This window comes from Metopolophium dirhodum, chromosome 6 (assembly GCF_019925205.1).
Source record: "Metopolophium dirhodum isolate CAU chromosome 6, ASM1992520v1, whole genome shotgun sequence".
NCBI lineage: Eukaryota > Metazoa > Arthropoda > Insecta > Hemiptera > Aphididae > Metopolophium > Metopolophium dirhodum.
The window spans coordinates 6,522,470-6,540,298 of NC_083565.1; the positions used below are offsets into that span (position 1 = coordinate 6,522,470).

The following is a 17,829-nucleotide window of genomic DNA, read 5'->3' on the forward strand; positions in this document are numbered from 1 at the left end:
CTTTTAAAAATACGAATTAAAAAATTTATTCGTATCATTTAAATTTACGTAATTAGAATTTAATAATTTTTTGGTATTGCGATTGATGCAAGTCATAAATAAAACCACCTTACTATATTATATACAGTATGTCAGTATACATGTTGCACTGCGGTAAATATCTGCATGTAATATTATCTAAATATTGTCAACAACTTCGTTTGCCAAACCGTTGTGCAGCCGCCGTCACTTTGTCTGGTATAAAGGTATAAACACGTACGTGATACAAATAATACTACAAAGTAAAATAAATTATATAAAAAAAAAATTTTCATTTTTAAGTTCTTTGATTTATGGAACAAATTTCATGCTTGGAAAGCAATGCATTGGGACATTCAGAAAAAATGCAATCTGTATTTAAATCTGCGCCCTACTACCTACTACCCTGCTACCCTCTACTTATTCAAAAACGGTTATTTTTAGATCAAGCGATTTATTGATAGGGTGCCTAAGTAATTGTAAACATTTCTTAATACCTCGGTTTTTTATCGTCGACTTTCAACTTTTTATCTACTCCTATATGTTACTCGCAATATTTCTAAGTTCAATATATACTTATAACAATAATTTAAGGTAATATAAATATAAAATTGTATAGGTGTAGGTACGTACCTACTTTGAAAGTTTTTTTTCTCGCTTTAAGTGTGGCAATAATTTCATTATATAAAAAGTTGTTGACAATTCACGTTCGTTGTAGGATATAATAAATTTGAATGCTCGTTAACTTCTTTTGTCCAATATTTGATCTCGAGTAATTTGAAAATATTTTGAAATTGAATGATTTTAAGCTTATTGAACCTTTTACAACTGGTAGTCGTTACAGGAATATTGTTAAGAAATTTTCTTAAAACTATTTCTACATTAGGATTTTGTAGGTTTTGTCTGCGACTAATCGATAATTGATAATATGTTATCAGAATTAGACTTTGGTCTTCTAGTGGTAACTGGTATTTGGTTTGGAGTGTTTGGGCTATTCTTCTGAAGCCATCTAAGGCTTATCTACCTTAGGCGTTTAGGACAAAATTTGATTGTTAGATTGTTTTTTCAATTTTATTTGCTTCTGAGAATGGTTGAGGAGCCATTATTTATTAACATCTAAAATAAAATCCTAAAAAAATGTATGTGAAATATGAGTATTAGTATAATACTGATGGTTCTAGGTCATTTTGTACGGTCAAGCAAAAAAAGGTCAAAACACGGACACTTTGTTCTATTATATACATTATAAATAAAGCATATTTTATTATATTGTAAATATAAGTTAGTAATATACATTTGTATGTTCACAGTCTTTTTTTTTTCGCCGCGGTAATTTCACAACGTTCAAGTGAGGATATCCCGCTTGAACACAATGATTTTACCGTGACAAAAATCACGAGGAAATTTCACAGTCGTTGTTCACCTATTTGCCCCTCACACAAAAATATTTACCGTAAAGCATTTTACAGGGAGATTTCACATTTTTTGTCCACGAATTCTCCCCTTACACAAAATATTTACTGTATTTTAAAATTACAGGGTGTTTGCACACTCAAAATCGGTTATGCCCCTTACTCAAATATATTTACCGTGTACACACCAAATGTTTTTTTCCCAACAAACCTAATTATAAAACTGAAATTATTAAAAGAAATCTGAAAAATCTAAATTCAAATTATCGTATGGGTAAGCTATCGAGTTCAAAAATACTTTAACGTTTGTTAGATTACAATCTTTTGATAACAAATTTTTGCTGCCTTTCTGTAATCCGATTATCATAAATCGTGGTCTTTATAATTTTGAAGCAGTTTTCAAATTCCATACAACTTTTTTAGTGGTTCCAAGTTCAGGGTATTCAAAATTATAATAAGGTTTGTTGGGAAAAAAACATTTGGTGTGTACACGGTAAATATTTTGTGTGAGGGGAGAATTCGTGGACAAAAAAATGTGAAATCTCCCTGTAAAATGCTATACAGTAAATATTTTTGTGTGAGGGGCAAATAGGTGGACAACGACTGTGAAATCTCCCCGTGATTTTTGTCACGGTAAAATCATTGTGTTCAAGGGGGACATCCTCGCTTGAACGTTGTGAAATTACCGCGGTGAAAAAAAAAAAGACTGTAAACATACAAAATTTAATAATACATTTAATGTATACTACTTAAGTTATATACCTAAGTAGTAAATATATTATATTATGTCAATTATTAAAATTTAAAAATTATAAATTAAATAAAAAGTAAACTATACAAATGTTTTAAAATATAGTATATTAACAATAGGTAGTCAAAATAATCAAAGTTATTTTAATTAACTGGTTAGATAACAGCCAAGTATTATTCGGTACTATATTGCTATAAAATATATTTTATAAATTAATTTAGGAACTTGATGAGCAGTGGTAGGTATTTCAAAATTGACTAAAAATATATAAAACTATTTGATCTCGGATATTGGTTGTCAGATACTACAGTACGCTCAAGACCGGCTACCCATAACCCATTAACTACCACTAAAATAAATAGGCTTGTGGTATTATAGAATACGATTACAAAGTATCTATTGATTATTGATAATATTATGTGTAATATCATAATAATATTATATTATTGTGTCAGCGTGTTATATATTACTTCGATATTTCCTACTTATAGGTATAACATTTATTTATAACATTTAGTACTGATGAAATATTGTCCCTTATGTGTTCAGCAGTTCAGCAGTTGGTAGGTAGGTACATATCGTACCCATATACTGTGGTCCGAATGACCGAATGTGAACTGTGAAGATATTATATACAATTAATGGTATTACTTAGACAATATAATAGATCCTCGTTTATTGTATTTTTTTTACAGGCATACTTTTTGATAAGTACCTAAGTACCTTATTGCAAAAATAACCGTAAACATTGATCCATTCGATATTGGATTTTTCGTTCAAATGTATAAGTACCTACAATTCCGAAAGCATATTTTTATAATATATCTATATGACTATATAATATATAAAAATGAATGTTTGTCTGTATGTCATTGAACTCCTTCTAAACGGCTGGACCGATTTTGATGAAATTTGTTGTGTGTTTTTGAATGAGTCCCTGAATAGTTTTGATTCACAATTGGACACGGTAGGTCCACCCGGAGAGGTGCTCAATCAGGGATTTTGAGATTTATGAAGGACATTTTTGTTTATAAATGGTTGCTATTGTGCATAGGAGAAATAATTAGTAGAAATTAGTGTTTTAAATGGTTGCCATTAGTTACTTGGGCAGATGAGGTAAAAGCATCCATAAAATAATCATAATAATGGACATATTAATTAAGTTTTAATAGTGTATTACACTTACGCCGAATATTAAATAACGAATTGAACAAAGTTTGAATCATATAGAATTGGTATTTTTTTTCAACGAAGTGAACGGGATCAGCTAGTATATTATCAAAACGGCCGATATAGTGATAGATATAAATTAATACAAGTACTATTATAAGTGATACACCTACTACATGCTGATAATACTATTAATATTGATCAACTATCAAATTGGAATATATTATTAATTATTTTTTTTTATCATCATCTATTGATATATATTATGTTGTGATCACAACAAAATGTTAATGCACCAGCTATTGGCTATTTGCTGGTGTCATATTTTATCTGCGTTCCGAAATGTAGAAATGGTATATTTTTTATATGATATGATATATTTTTTTATATATATTTATATATACACCTCAGCTGCTAAGGTTATCGACGTTTCTGATATACATTATATTTTAACGATTTATACAAAATATTTTAAGTATGATACATGAAAGGCTTATGTTATTTTAACTACATATAATATAATTTATGTGTAATGTGTATATATGTAAAATTTTCTGGACGAGGTTCGTCTCTTTGAGGAGCTGAAGAAGAATCGATATCGTCTCTGGGTTTGGTGCTAGTATTTCATATAGATTGTAGGGGAGCATCAGTCCATCCCTGGAGTCCTTCGTCAGGAGACATTCGGTTAGCAGGAGTTTAACTACTGTAGTTGGAGTGTTACATGATGTGCATTTGCTTTGTTCGTTTTTGTTCACTAGATGTTCGTGAGTGTACCTATAAGGTGTGAGTGTGTGACCAATTCTTAATCTGTTGATTATGGTTTTCTGTCTACGTGGGAGTGATACGTTGTGTTCGGTGTTCCAATGGGAGGGTGGTTGATTTTATTTCTCTCAGTTTGTTATTTTTACTAGTCTCTATTTTTTTTGACATATTTTAAATGGGAAATTTAGGTTTAGATATTTTATTAGGAGTTTTTATGTCAAGATGTGTTGTTATTTTCCAAGATACAACGGGTGTTTGGTTGCCTTTTTACCTATTTCGTCTGCTATCATATATAATATAATTTTTTTTATGCAGCCATATTCAAATTTTAAGAAATCATTTTTATCACTGTGTTTATATACGTTTTGTAATTTATGCAAATCAAATAATTTAAATCACGTTTTCTCTAATAAAAATATTATTTTTGAAATTCTTTCAGATATTTTATTGTTTATATCCTGAAATTTCTTTAATTCCAATCACTACTGATACAAGTATTACGACTAATGACTATTTTATATTTTTAGGGTGTTAAATTTCATTACGTTGAATGTGGCGACCCCAAAGGCATGATTGTTATTTTACTACACGGATTTCCATCATGTTGGATTAGTTGGCATCATCAAATTCCCACCTTGTCAAAACATTTTCGGTAAGTAACTAATAAATAATTATTATTTGGACTCTGGATGCATTTTTTTAAACATGACTTAAGTCGAGGACGCCACACCCACATGTGTTGTTTTTGTCTTACAAACGCTGAAACGCGTAACATACCAAATTTACGCTCGGAAATTCAAGTTGTATATCGTTAGCTCAAAAATTAGAGTGAATCGACCTATTATGAAACTTGATGGTAAGGACATTATCTGTGTTTTGTTGGAAGTTTTTTTTACGATAATTCAGTTTTTAAGTGAGTTATAGCGTGTATAATAAATTTAAATTAAAAATGCTCAAAACTCACTTAAACGTTACTTACGTTTATAACGCGTTTTTAAGACGGAGACAACACATGCGGGTGTTGCGTTCTCTTTAGCGGATTGGGAGCTGTGATTTTCTATCTTAGTCTAACACACGTGAAACAGAGGAATTTAGACGTTTTTTTCATTTCAACATACCGATTGATCTAGTGAAGCGTTAAGAATTCTAAAAACAGATTTGATTTTTTCGTCAAGTCTACTTGGGATCGACTATCCCAGGTTTTTAATTTTTTAATTTTATTTACTCCAAAAATTTAAAAATATTTTATTTCCTTTATAGTACGAATTTTTTTAAGATTTAGGGGGATAAAATCAAAAATGTGAGTAAGTCGATCTCAAGTAGACATGACGGTAAATTCAAATCTGTTTTTAGAATTCTTATCGCTTCACTAGATCGATCGGTACGTTGGAATAAAAACACATCTAAATTCCTATGTTCCACGTGTGTTAGACATAGACAGAAAATCACCGCTTTCAATCCCCATAAAATAAATATCGACAGTATACTTTTACCTGATATACTATTTTATATACTGAAGCTGTAATCTGTTATTAGGGGCGCAGTGCGCGTCTTATTAATTAGTTACTATAAATAGATTATTTAATAGCCTTAATTAGTTTATAAATTACGACTACGGTATACTTTTTGTTATGCAGGTACAAACATTTGTATATACAAGGTCATTTATATACTATAGACTATTTACTATATATTACTAACAGATAACACATTTCCTAATTAATTATATATAGGAGAAAGAAAACATTTTATTAAAATGAAATTATAATATACATAATACCTTATGAGATATCTAAAGATCTAGGTATCTCTATAATTGTGAGGTGCCTATTCTTGATAAGCTCGTGTTTATTTTAAATAGTTTATTTATCAATATATTGTATTATGTTTAATGTGTTCAATTTAGTATAGTTAATATGTATAGGTACATTTATAATTTTTTTTAAGTTCTTTATGAAATGTGCATTAATATTTAATAATATAATTTAGGTTTATAATTTTATCCTAGGTAATCAAAATTTGGCCTTACACGACCACCGACCAATGGTATATACTATATACTATATACTATATAATAAATCAATATGATAGTTGACTTCAATAAATTTAAGCATGGTTAATTATTTTTCCAATAATTATAATAATAATATAATAATATTCTTCTAAGAAATTACTTATGTTGTTATAATAAAATAAATTGTTTTAGTAATAATTAATTGATATCGTTAAGACAGCGTAACAATACAATTATTTAGTTGTTTAGTATAATAATTTCGAATAAATCGTAAAAATTTGTTTTATTTTAACATTTTGGAAGATTCCGGGTATTATTATCCAAGAGAATGGATAGAATTGTAAAAATGAGCCATTAAAATGTATTATATTGTGAAATAGGTAAGTCAATGATTAAAACATTCGTATGATGTTTATGTATGATGTCAAATCAGTCAAACATATAGGACTAAGCAATTAAAAAATACATTTCTTTGTCAGGGTTAATTATTAAAAATATAATAATAAAAAGATGGAATAGTGGGTATACCTACTCTGCTGTGTAGTTGTTGAGAATGTCATTGTAATGGATGTGTTATATTTGAGTTCAATAATAAACCATTGCATACGAAAAACGATTCTGAGAGGAGAAGTTGTGTCATTCTACTATTCTAGCATATTGTATAAATAACCAAATTTAAAAATTTAATAAAAATCAAAAATATGTCATCATAGCTGTAATTGTAAATATCGTAACTTTCCGGTGAATTATTTTCGTTAAAGATATTCGTGGGGAATTTTCTAACATTAGGTATGAAAATAAAAACTTTTATGAATTTCTAACTGAAAAATAATTATCAAATTTTGATGAATTTTGTCAATATTTGAACTTTAATTGCATAAATAAATAATCGTGCCTACCCATAATTTGGCCGGGGGCTAGAAGGGCTTAGCCCCCAATCCTAGGTGTTTATAACTTCTATGATTAGAAGTATGAATCTATGAATTTATCAACTTACATCAATAACGAATTACAGACGTACCGTATAGAATATGTTGTGAACTATGAATAATTAGTTCGCATAGGTAGCATAAATAGATTAAAAATTAAAATTTGTATATTTTACCTACCCAAGGCTAGTACCTACGTTGTTTACCCATTTGTATAATATGTGATTTTCCGTCGTCATTATAGTTCACAGGCTTCAGATGAATCATAGTGCATAAAATGATTAAAATGCCGTTGGACTTTTCTTAAATTTTAACATTTTTAACAACACAGAATGATATGATACAATAATTGAATATGGGTAAACCGCTCGGTTGTATATCTACAACCGTGATAAACGGACACACAGACTGGTGTTTAGGCACAGAATATAACAATTTATTAGGGTTTAGGGCCGAGATAGTAACGGCATTGCGCTCTACCGATCGTGGTCGGTCGTGAGAAGTCCGGTTATGACCGTAGGTTAGTACGTCACCACTAGAGTGCGGCTTAATACCAACCACGGACTAAGATATAATTATATATCTATATCACGATTTAAGATAGTATGGGTGCCCAACGAGCTATGATAAGACGGCATTGGATTTAAATCGGACCCCCGGCACTAGCGCTTCTAGTGGACTATTTTATAACTGATAGTATAATACGGTCATTATATATATTTTTATTGTGTATAGGTATAACATAACAATTTTTATTAGTTTTAATTTGAACCGATATGAGCGCTGTATGCGGGGGCCCCCGTAGATCACGTGACTTTTCGATTCAAACCGTATGCCGTGTGATAACATTTTTCTAATGGGTCGTTGTCACGATTTATATCTTAAATCGTGGTCGTTGTGCAACACGGACTACTACACTGGACTGGAAACGTCAATGGAGGCGGGTGACGGGGGCCGGGCCGCTTAATGTCCGCGAGAGAGGTGTAGAAAGGGGAAATAGTACGCGAGCGTATCTAGCGCAGCCTGGCTTACCACAGGCATACTACCCATTCGGCATTCCGTCAAACGATAAACGTAAGCGTAACGCTGGCGGGAATAAATTTGGTAAATGGTTTATCATTAAAGTATAGATGGCGCCAGATTCGCTCACGCACGATTTCCCCTCGTACACCTCTCTCGCGGACACTAAGCGGCTCAGCGGTAAACGTCTCGTTTCCAGTCCAGTGTAGTAGTCCGTGTTGTGCAACCATACTATCTTGTTCTATGCTTAAATCGTGGTCTATATTAGATACTATTATATCTTAGTCCGTGATACCAACTCACCAGTGGACACAGTTACCAAGTTGAACCGTTGATTTTAAAATATAAGTAAATACCGCTACGGCGCTACCGTATGGAATGGAGTAAACGGTTTCATGGTATAAATAGCGCTATTAATATGAGTCTAGGTAAATATCCTAAACATACATTGTATACCGCCTACTTGTATTTTTCCGTTGTCATAATGGAAAATATTATTCACTATACACCAAGCTAATTCATAGCTCATACTACAACAGCGCGTATCTCAGTTTTTGTACTTTTTTCTGGTTGATAAAAAAAAACATTATTTAAATGATGTAATCCCTCAATACTTACTAGCCGCAGTTAATGATAAATTAATATATTTTGTACTAATAATGTATTATAAAAACATAAATGTTATACTTAGTGTAAAATATAGGTTTTAAATGAGATACGTTCAGTTATAAATCAATAATATTGAAATAGCTCTTTCAATAAATTGCTATGTATGTGTTTTAAAATAATTTATTATTTTTTTTGCAAATTTTTTTTTTTTGCAATTAATTTAAAAATATTTTTTTATTACATAGGTAATACTGTATTAAATCATTGGGTCATTACAAAAATACTAAATCTACTTAATCCAAAAATCGTATTTATTGATATCTTATTTATTATTAAATGTTATTTTTTTTCCGTCATAACGCGGACCGATATGATTTCCTAATATTACTGTCAAGATTAAATTCATTAAATTGGTTTTAAATATATATTTAATGTAATGTTACGGTTACGTTTAGCGTAGGCACAACAAAAAATGTTGCTCTCATCTTTATTTATTCTAAATTCGCTTCGTTTAAAATTACCAATTATAACGCACTATTTACCATCACGCGTTTAAAAAAGTAAAAAGTAATATTCACATTCATGGTTCTTACTGTTCAGTAAGGAAAAACTAATCAAAATGAGATATTGTCATACTGAGTCTACGTGAATGAAAGAATAAAGAAATCTGTAGTCATAGGTATTATATTTTATTATATTGATACAATGATACAGGTGTAATAAAGATATATCGTCTAATATTTTATATGTATTATATGTTTACCCAAAAGTTTTCTGATTAGACTGATTTACCAGGTAAAATTATAAAATACCTTTTATTCTACGTGTTTAAACGTAGTGTACCTGTGTACTAGCTAGTGTCTATTTGGGCCCGTTCGTGATGGCTTTTTAGTTGTGCGATGTGCCTAAACGTTCAAAGCTCAAGATAATACGAACAATGTAAGGGGGGAATACCTATTGCCCCCCCCCCTTGGCTACGTCACTGTAACCCATAACTGCACATAATTAAATTTAGTGTTTTTAAAATAATATTGTACTAAATATGGGTCATCATATATCTAAAAAGGTGGATAAGTGGATGTCGCTCTGCTGTACAGTAGGTTACAAGTGGGTCACTGTAATGGATGGTGTTAAATTTGAATTCAATGATATAATATCATTGTATAAGAAAAACGATTCTGAGCGAAAACGGTCAGTCAGCCTATGATATTACCAAGTATATTTGATGATATTATTGTGAATAAAGTAATTTATAAATAACCTATTTACGTGGAGCCTTGTTTTCAATTTTCAATCCTTAGCTATAAAAGTTGAACATTTTATAAATTTTTAACTACAAAATAATTATTAAATTATAAATTTGATAAATTCTGTCCAAATTTGATCTGTGAATAAAGTAATTTATAAATAACCTATTTACGTGGAGCCTTGTTTTAAATTTTCAATCCTTAGCTATAAAAACTGAACATTTTATAATTTATTAATTACAATGGTTGATAATTTTCGAGATTTTGATAAATTCTGTCCAAATTTGATCTTTAAATGCTTATAAAAAAAAACTGTGCCTATGTATTTTCAATATTTTTCAACTGCTATTGTAAAAATATATCAGGAGTCTTGTATTAAATTTTTACACTTTTTGGCCCAACAGATAAAACTTTATTGATATTTATAGAAAAAAAAACTAAAAAAATTGAAAACTGAAAATGCCCGTAAACAGCTCAAAAAGTGTCAAAATATTTTCAAAATTGTATGATGTATAGGAAATGCTAATATAAACATTCAGTGAAATTTTCATGTATCTACAGTTATTCGTTTTTGAATTACAAGAAAATAAGGAAATCGGTACATGAGAAATCGAGTGAATATCTAATGTTGTAAAAATATGAATTTAAAACGCTCATAAAAATTTAATTTGACTTTCTTGTAGAAATTTTTTTTTTGATAAAGTTAGACAAACTTATGAGGAATCTTGTATTAGATTTTAAAATCTTAGATTTAAAAAGAAAATTTTTTATGAATTTCTAACTCAAAATAATTTGCAAATTTTCGTGATTTTTCCGTATTTTTTCAAGATTTGAACTTTAAACGTGTATAAAAAAAAACTGTGACTAAGGATTTTTAATTTTTTTCATCTGCCTTTGAAACAATAACCTAGGAGCCTTCTATTAAATTTTCAAGCTTTTTTACCCAACAAATAAAATTTTATTGATATTTATAGCAAAAAAATTTAAAAAAACTGAAAACTGACAATGTCCGTAAACAGTTCAAAAAAAGTCAAATTATTTTCAAAATTGTATTGTGTATAGAAAATGCAAATATAAACAACCAGTGAAAATTTCATGCATCTACGGTTATTTGTTTTAGAGTTACACCAATAACCAAAATCGATTTTGTTAAAAATCGATTTTGCGTAAAAATTCCCGTTTTTCCTTAATTTTTCTTTTGTTTTTCACATTGCTTTTGAAAACTACTGGGAAATTAAAATTTTGACCTCCCCAATGCACCAACGATATTCACTTTCCCATCGAACAAGATACTGAAGTCGAAAATCGAAGCATTATTTCGACTACTTATCGTGTACACAGACACAAAAATAAAAAAATAAAAAAAAATAAAAAAAAAATAAAAAAAAAAGGTGGGCAAGTGGATGTCGCTCTGCTGTACTGTAGGTTACAAGTGGGTCACTGTATAATGGATGGTATTAAATTTGAATTCAATGATATATCATTGTATAAGAAAAACGATTCTGAGTGGAGACGATATGTCAGTCTAGGTATAAGACATATTATACACTTATCTATGGTATTAAAAAAAAAATTGACCTATAATAAATTCCAAATTAATCATATCACAATATCCATTAGGTACATATAACGCGTTATACATCAACAACAAACCGTGATACTATCATCATAATATATCGATGAAAATATTACAAATTAGAAGTTTCAAGTGCCCACGAATAATATTATACAATCACAACAAAATAACTAAAATAGTTATTCTAGGTTTTTATGTAATTTCGTCCAAATTTGAACTTAAAATGACTATACAAATAAACTGTGCTTGTGTATTTTTTAGATTTTTTGGTAACCGAATTATCTATTTACATGGAATCTTGTTTTAAATTTTCAATCCTTAGCTATAAAAACTGAACATTTTATAATTTATTAATTACAATGGTTGATAATTTTCGAGATTTTGATAAATTCTGTCCAAATTTGATCTTTAAATGCTTATAAAAAAAAAACTGTGCCTATGTATTTTCAATATTTTTCAACTGCTATTGTAAAAATATATCAGGAGTCTTGTATTAAATTTTTACACTTTTTGGCCCAACAGATAAAACTTTATTGATATTTATAGAAAAAAAAACTAAAAAAATTGAAAACTGAAAATGCCCGTAAACAGCTCAAAAAGTGTCAAAATATTTTCAAAATTGTATGGTGTATAGGAAATGCTAATATAAACATTCAGTGAAATTTTCATGTATATACAGTTATTCGTTTTTGAATTACAAGAAAATAAGGAAATCGGTACATGAGAAATCGAGTGAATATCTAATGTTGTGAAAATATGAATTTAAAACGCTCATAAAAATTTAATTTGACTTTCTTGTAGAAATTTTTTTTTTGATAAAGTTAGACAAACTTATGAGGAATCTTGTATTAGATTTTAAAATCTTAGATTTAAAAAGAAAATTTTTTATGAATTTCTAACTCAAAATAATTTGCAAATTTTCGTGATTTTTCCGTATTTTTTCAAGATTTGAACTTTAAACGTGTATAAAAAAAAACTGTGACTAAGGATTTTTAATTTTTTTCATCTGCCTTTGAAACAATAACCTAGGAGCCTTCTATTAAATTTTCAAGCTTTTTTACCCAACAAATAAAATTTTATTGATATTTATAGAAAAAAAATTTAAAAAAACTGAAAACTGACAATGTCCGTAAACAGTTCAAAAAAAGTCAAATTATTTTCAAAATTGTATTGTGTATAGAAAATGCAAATATAAACAACCAGTGAAAATTTCATGCATCTACGGTCATTTGTTTTAGAGTTACACCAATAACCAAAATCGATTTTGTTAAAAATCGATTTTGCGTAAAAATTCCCGTTTTTCCTTAATTTTTCTTTTGTTTTTCACATCGCTTTTGAAAACTACTGGGAAATTAAAATTATGACCTCCCCAATGCACCAACGATATTCACTTTCCCATCGAACAAGATACTGAAGTCGAAAATCGAAGCATTATTTCGACTACTTATCGTGTACACAGACACAAAAATAAAAAAATAAAAAAAAAATAAAAAAAAAAACACACATCATTGTAAAATCAATACATTCATCGTTTCACTCAGAATCTAAAAATAAAAAAAAAACACACATCATTGTAAAATCAATACATTCATCGTTTCACTCAGAATCTAAAATGTAATATGAACGGTTATTATTATTTTTTTAGTTCTAATTATTATTACCTATGTCCTATACTATTATTATATTCATAGTCACCTAAATTTTAATTAATTTATACTATTCCAACATTTTAAAATGCTGAAAAGGATGAAGATTAGGTATAGGTAATAGAGTATTTTAGTTAAAACCACCAACGCGGAAATGTGTATTATTAAATAATATTATATGTAGGGTGTATAGAACACTTTTATAGTAATTAAAGTTCAAAATGAAAGACACCAACTAATAAATAATAATTATATATATTTTTAATTCTGAGTTATTGTATTTCAGTGTAATTGCTGTAGACCTCAAAGGTTTTGGTGACTCTGATAAACCGTCAGCACGCAAAAGTTATCGAGTTGAAAATCTGGTCAACGAGCTAGCAGTGTTTTTGTCAATGCTAGGAGTGGATGACCAAAATAAATGTCACGTGATCGGCCATGACTTGGGTGCTCTATTGGGCTGGTATCTGGTACATCTTTGGCCTAACTGTGTGTCAAAATTTGTAGCTATTTCATGTCCACATCCAAATGTCCACTGGGAGTACTTACCTCCGTCAAGTTTTTTTAACAAAAAGTAAGTTTATCTGAAAAGATCAGAAATATCACATAATTTGTGAGCCTTATTTGTGGGTAGAAAACAATTATCGTATAATCAAGTTCGTTATTTGTTTTTTATATCACGACTGATAATAAAATATATTTTATCAGAATCACCCTGCAGCAGTGGTTTACGATACACCTTGGTACCTTTAGTTGTATTTCTATATAGATAAAAGTTGAAAATGGCGATTTATAGATTTATATATTAAAATAATATAACTCTGAGTCTTGAGATCTTTCAAGTAGTTCAAATAGAACAATATACGTTTTGCTGTAGAAAATAAGGGTTTGAACCGATGACAACGATTCAGCTAAATGTTTACACTTTTGATTTTGTATTAGAACGATTTAATCTTAAATGTAGATACCTACGGCTACATATTATGGTATGGCATGCTCATTGTCAAGTCAAAAGCATGGTTCCTAGGTAGTAGGTATAGTCACAATATAACCAAATTAAAACAAAATTACTTACTGCAGAGTGAGATTTTTGTGTAAATAGTAATTATAATAAGTCAATATGGTGTTATGCAGAAATTTGTTTTTATTATATTACAGTTGGATTTGCTTCAGTCAACTTCCTTATTTACCAGAAATGGACGCTTTGCAAAGTGATCTAAAAATAATCAACCAGTGTTATCAACACCTATCCAAGAATAAGGAAAGCGATGACCTATCTTACATCGATGCATATAAATATACATTTTCAAGAACAGGTGATAATAATTAGTAATTCAATACAAACAATGAAGGTTATTCGTTTTATAGACTTCACTTACGCCAGCTTAGTGTAAATAAAATTAATATTACTCTAGTTTATTGACATTTTTGTGTTTTTTTAGAGGATTGGACGGGTGCTATAAATTATTTTAGAAACTTACCATTCTACAGAATCGAGCCACGGAGTAATAATGATTCTTTAAATAAAGAAGAAGACATGCTTCAAGTTCCGTGTTTACTTATCACTGGTAGTAAAGATGTAAGTGTGCAACTGGAGAGTTTTATCAAATCCACCGAGTTTCTAAAAACATCTTCTGTAAGAATAATTGATAATGCATCGCACTTTCCCCATCAAGAGCAACCTAAAGTAGTCAATGATCTATTGACATCATATTTAGGTAAGTTTTAAAATTATTATTTCTTATAATAAATAACTAAAGTTATAATGGTAAGTATGATATAATATTATGTGTGTATAACTGTATACGTTTATAAATGTATAATATATATAAATATATAGGTAATACTGTAATAGATATACCTAAAGGTGCTAGTTGGGAATATAAAATAATATTATGTCATTATAAGTGCATGTAAACTCCGCTACAAGTACCTTTTTTTAGTGTAATTTATAATATTATAATAATTATAAAATATGTAGATATGTTATGTGATGTTATAATATTTTGATAACTAAAATTAACTAAAATACATAAATAGAGTCATACTATTAAGTTTTACATAAGTACGGCTTTAATACTGGCCGAGTTTCCATAAACTCATTACATTTAAGAAAATAAAACTGGCGGAATTTATAATAGACCTTTTCATTACCTTTTTATGTAACCTGAATTCTAACGGAGTGTACGATTTTATTTCCCGTCTCTGAAATAGGTATACTTTGCGTGACCACGAATTTATACTACACGTCGTCTACACTCTATACACCGACTGATTTAAGTTCACGTCGTTATTATTTAAATAATATTAAATGATAATTTGTATTATTATTATTCGAAGCGATACTAATGAAATATATGTTTATACCTAAATTGGATTTGCTTTCACCTAAAATCGACCTTTTGGTTTTCGCTCAAATTACCTTTTTTATAACCAAACTCAAAAAAGAGTGATTTGGTTTTCGCCTAATGTAATATTATTCATCATAAACAAAAAAAACATTTTGGTTACCACTTACCACTGTAATTGTTCTTATTGAAAATGTTATTTATGGTGTTAGTTGAGAAACGTTAATGTCATAACATTAAGAGTTAAAGTTAAGTGTAAAACAATTTTTAAAAAATAGTAGGTATAATAATAAAAAAAACAAACTATTTTTAAAAATTATGTTACTCAGATAAGTGTACGAGTGCGACATATAAAAGTAAATTTAAATATATAAGTGCAAGAAATATATTGATTTTTAAATGTCAATATACATATTGCTTGGACGCTTGGTAATTCATTTATTTGGGAATATGTACCTCAGGGTCGGTTTTTATAAGGGTGTGTTCCAATTTTTTCCCACCACCAGGCCAATCGCTAAAAAAACCTTCTCGTGTTTTCACTATAGAATTTTTATTATCATAAATATACTTATAGCTTTCAATGCTTTCATACAAAACATATAAATTAATAAATTAAATATACAATATTCAAATTTTAGGTAGGTAACTCATCATTTGGCTTTTATTATTTTTAAATTTTTGAAAGCATATATTTTATTAATACTTACCTATACAGGGTTCTCTCGGTAGGTAACTCAAAAATTGATCACTCGAAATTCTCGACATCTCTATAAAATAAAATGTGTAGCCATTCATATTATTTTTATAAGTTTACATTATATAGGTAGTATTATACTTCTCATTATTGTTAAATTATGATTATGTTTAAATACCGAACATCACATATTACCACCTGGCACCTATTATAGTTGGTATCCTTGATTGTTGACGCTGTACTTCTGTATCCACCGTCCTCATCAATATAATAGTGGTTAATCAATTTATTACTATAACTATATCTTAACGATTTAGAAGTTGTCTTAAAAGTATAGGTTTATTATATTAAAATATGTGTAATGTGTATGTTGTACGTATTATATTTGCCTAATTGTCTTAAATTAATGTATTTCAGTCACAGTTCGTGTACAAGTAGTTCAAAAAGAGCTTCCACCACGACAGAACTCTGGTGGTATAGTTGGACGAATGAAAGATATCGTTTCGTCTACTGTTCAGTATGGTAATACGTTGAAAGATTCAGTACAGAAGAGAAATATTTTACCAATTACGGCCATGACATCATCGTGGCAGAACTAATCATTTTGCATTGAAAACAGTGTTATTTTTTATGTATATGTATTTATTGTATCAACATATTAATAAGTAATAACAATAAGAGCAATGTAACTATCTATAATATTTATTGTAGTTACCTACCTATTGTTTACTAATAAAATAATTTTAAAAACTAATTTAAATACCTAGTACTAGGTAACAGTGTTACAGTGCACAACAATGTACACCCGTATTATGCATTTATCTACATAATAATATGATGGGTGATAAAATCGTTTACATCACGTGTATATCTAGGAACGTAATTAGTCTTATCTACAGTGTTATTATTGTAAATTATTAATAAGCTGAATTTAAATTTATATAAAATATAATATAACACGACTAAACTTTAAAAGTTAATAATAGGTATTTAATCTGAAAGTTAGGTATTGGATGAACGAATGCTTTTAAAGTTGATTTTGTTATGAAACCTGTAAATTACTTTATTACCTAATATACCTATACTTATAAATATTTTATTGTAGACTGCGGTCTATTATTTATTATATTTTACAATATTTTTATCCAATATTGAATCTTTAATGAATTTACTTTAATATACAAAGTGTAACCAGTGGCGTAGCCAGAATTATGAAAGGGGGAAGTGGTTTAAGTATAAATGAAATTAAGTTTTTTTTCAGTTTCATTTATAAATAATATAAATAATAAATTAACTAGCGAAAAAAAGTCGATTGGGGACGGGGGAGGGGTTATAAACCCAAACAAAACCCCCCCTGGCTACGCCACTGAGTATAGCCGTGTAGGCAGTAAGCATTGCTAATGCCAAATAATAAGCTATTTTGTATAAATCAAGTTGCACGTGGTCACGTGGCCAGTCCGACCGTGCTCCCGATTATGTTCCCGTTTCCGTATTGTACCCCAAATCCTAATGGGATATTTATTATTTAGTGTCAATTAGTAATACCCTAATCTCCATCGATAGGTATTATATGTATATTTATATATCAATATATCATTAAATATATGTTCATAAACAATATTATTATTAATATATA

The 17,829-nt window shown here is 28.9% G+C and overlaps 1 protein-coding gene across 2 annotated transcripts in view; it reads left to right on the forward strand.

Moving 5' to 3' along the window:
• Positions 1–17,290, forward strand: part of LOC132946130 (epoxide hydrolase 4-like) — an 18,916-nt gene extending 1,626 nt beyond the window's left edge. For both annotated transcript variants that reach the window (XM_061015968.1, XM_061015969.1), the window contains 5 exons: positions 4,641–4,765; positions 13,441–13,725; positions 14,310–14,467; positions 14,594–14,869; positions 16,611–17,290. In XM_061015968.1, the coding sequence (XP_060871951.1) occupies positions 4,641–4,765; positions 13,441–13,725; positions 14,310–14,467; positions 14,594–14,869; positions 16,611–16,792 (1,026 nt within the window). In that variant the 3' untranslated portion in view covers positions 16,793–17,290. The remainder of the gene's footprint in view (positions 1–4,640; positions 4,766–13,440; positions 13,726–14,309; positions 14,468–14,593; positions 14,870–16,610) is intronic.
• Positions 17,291–17,829: the final 539 nt, after the last annotated feature.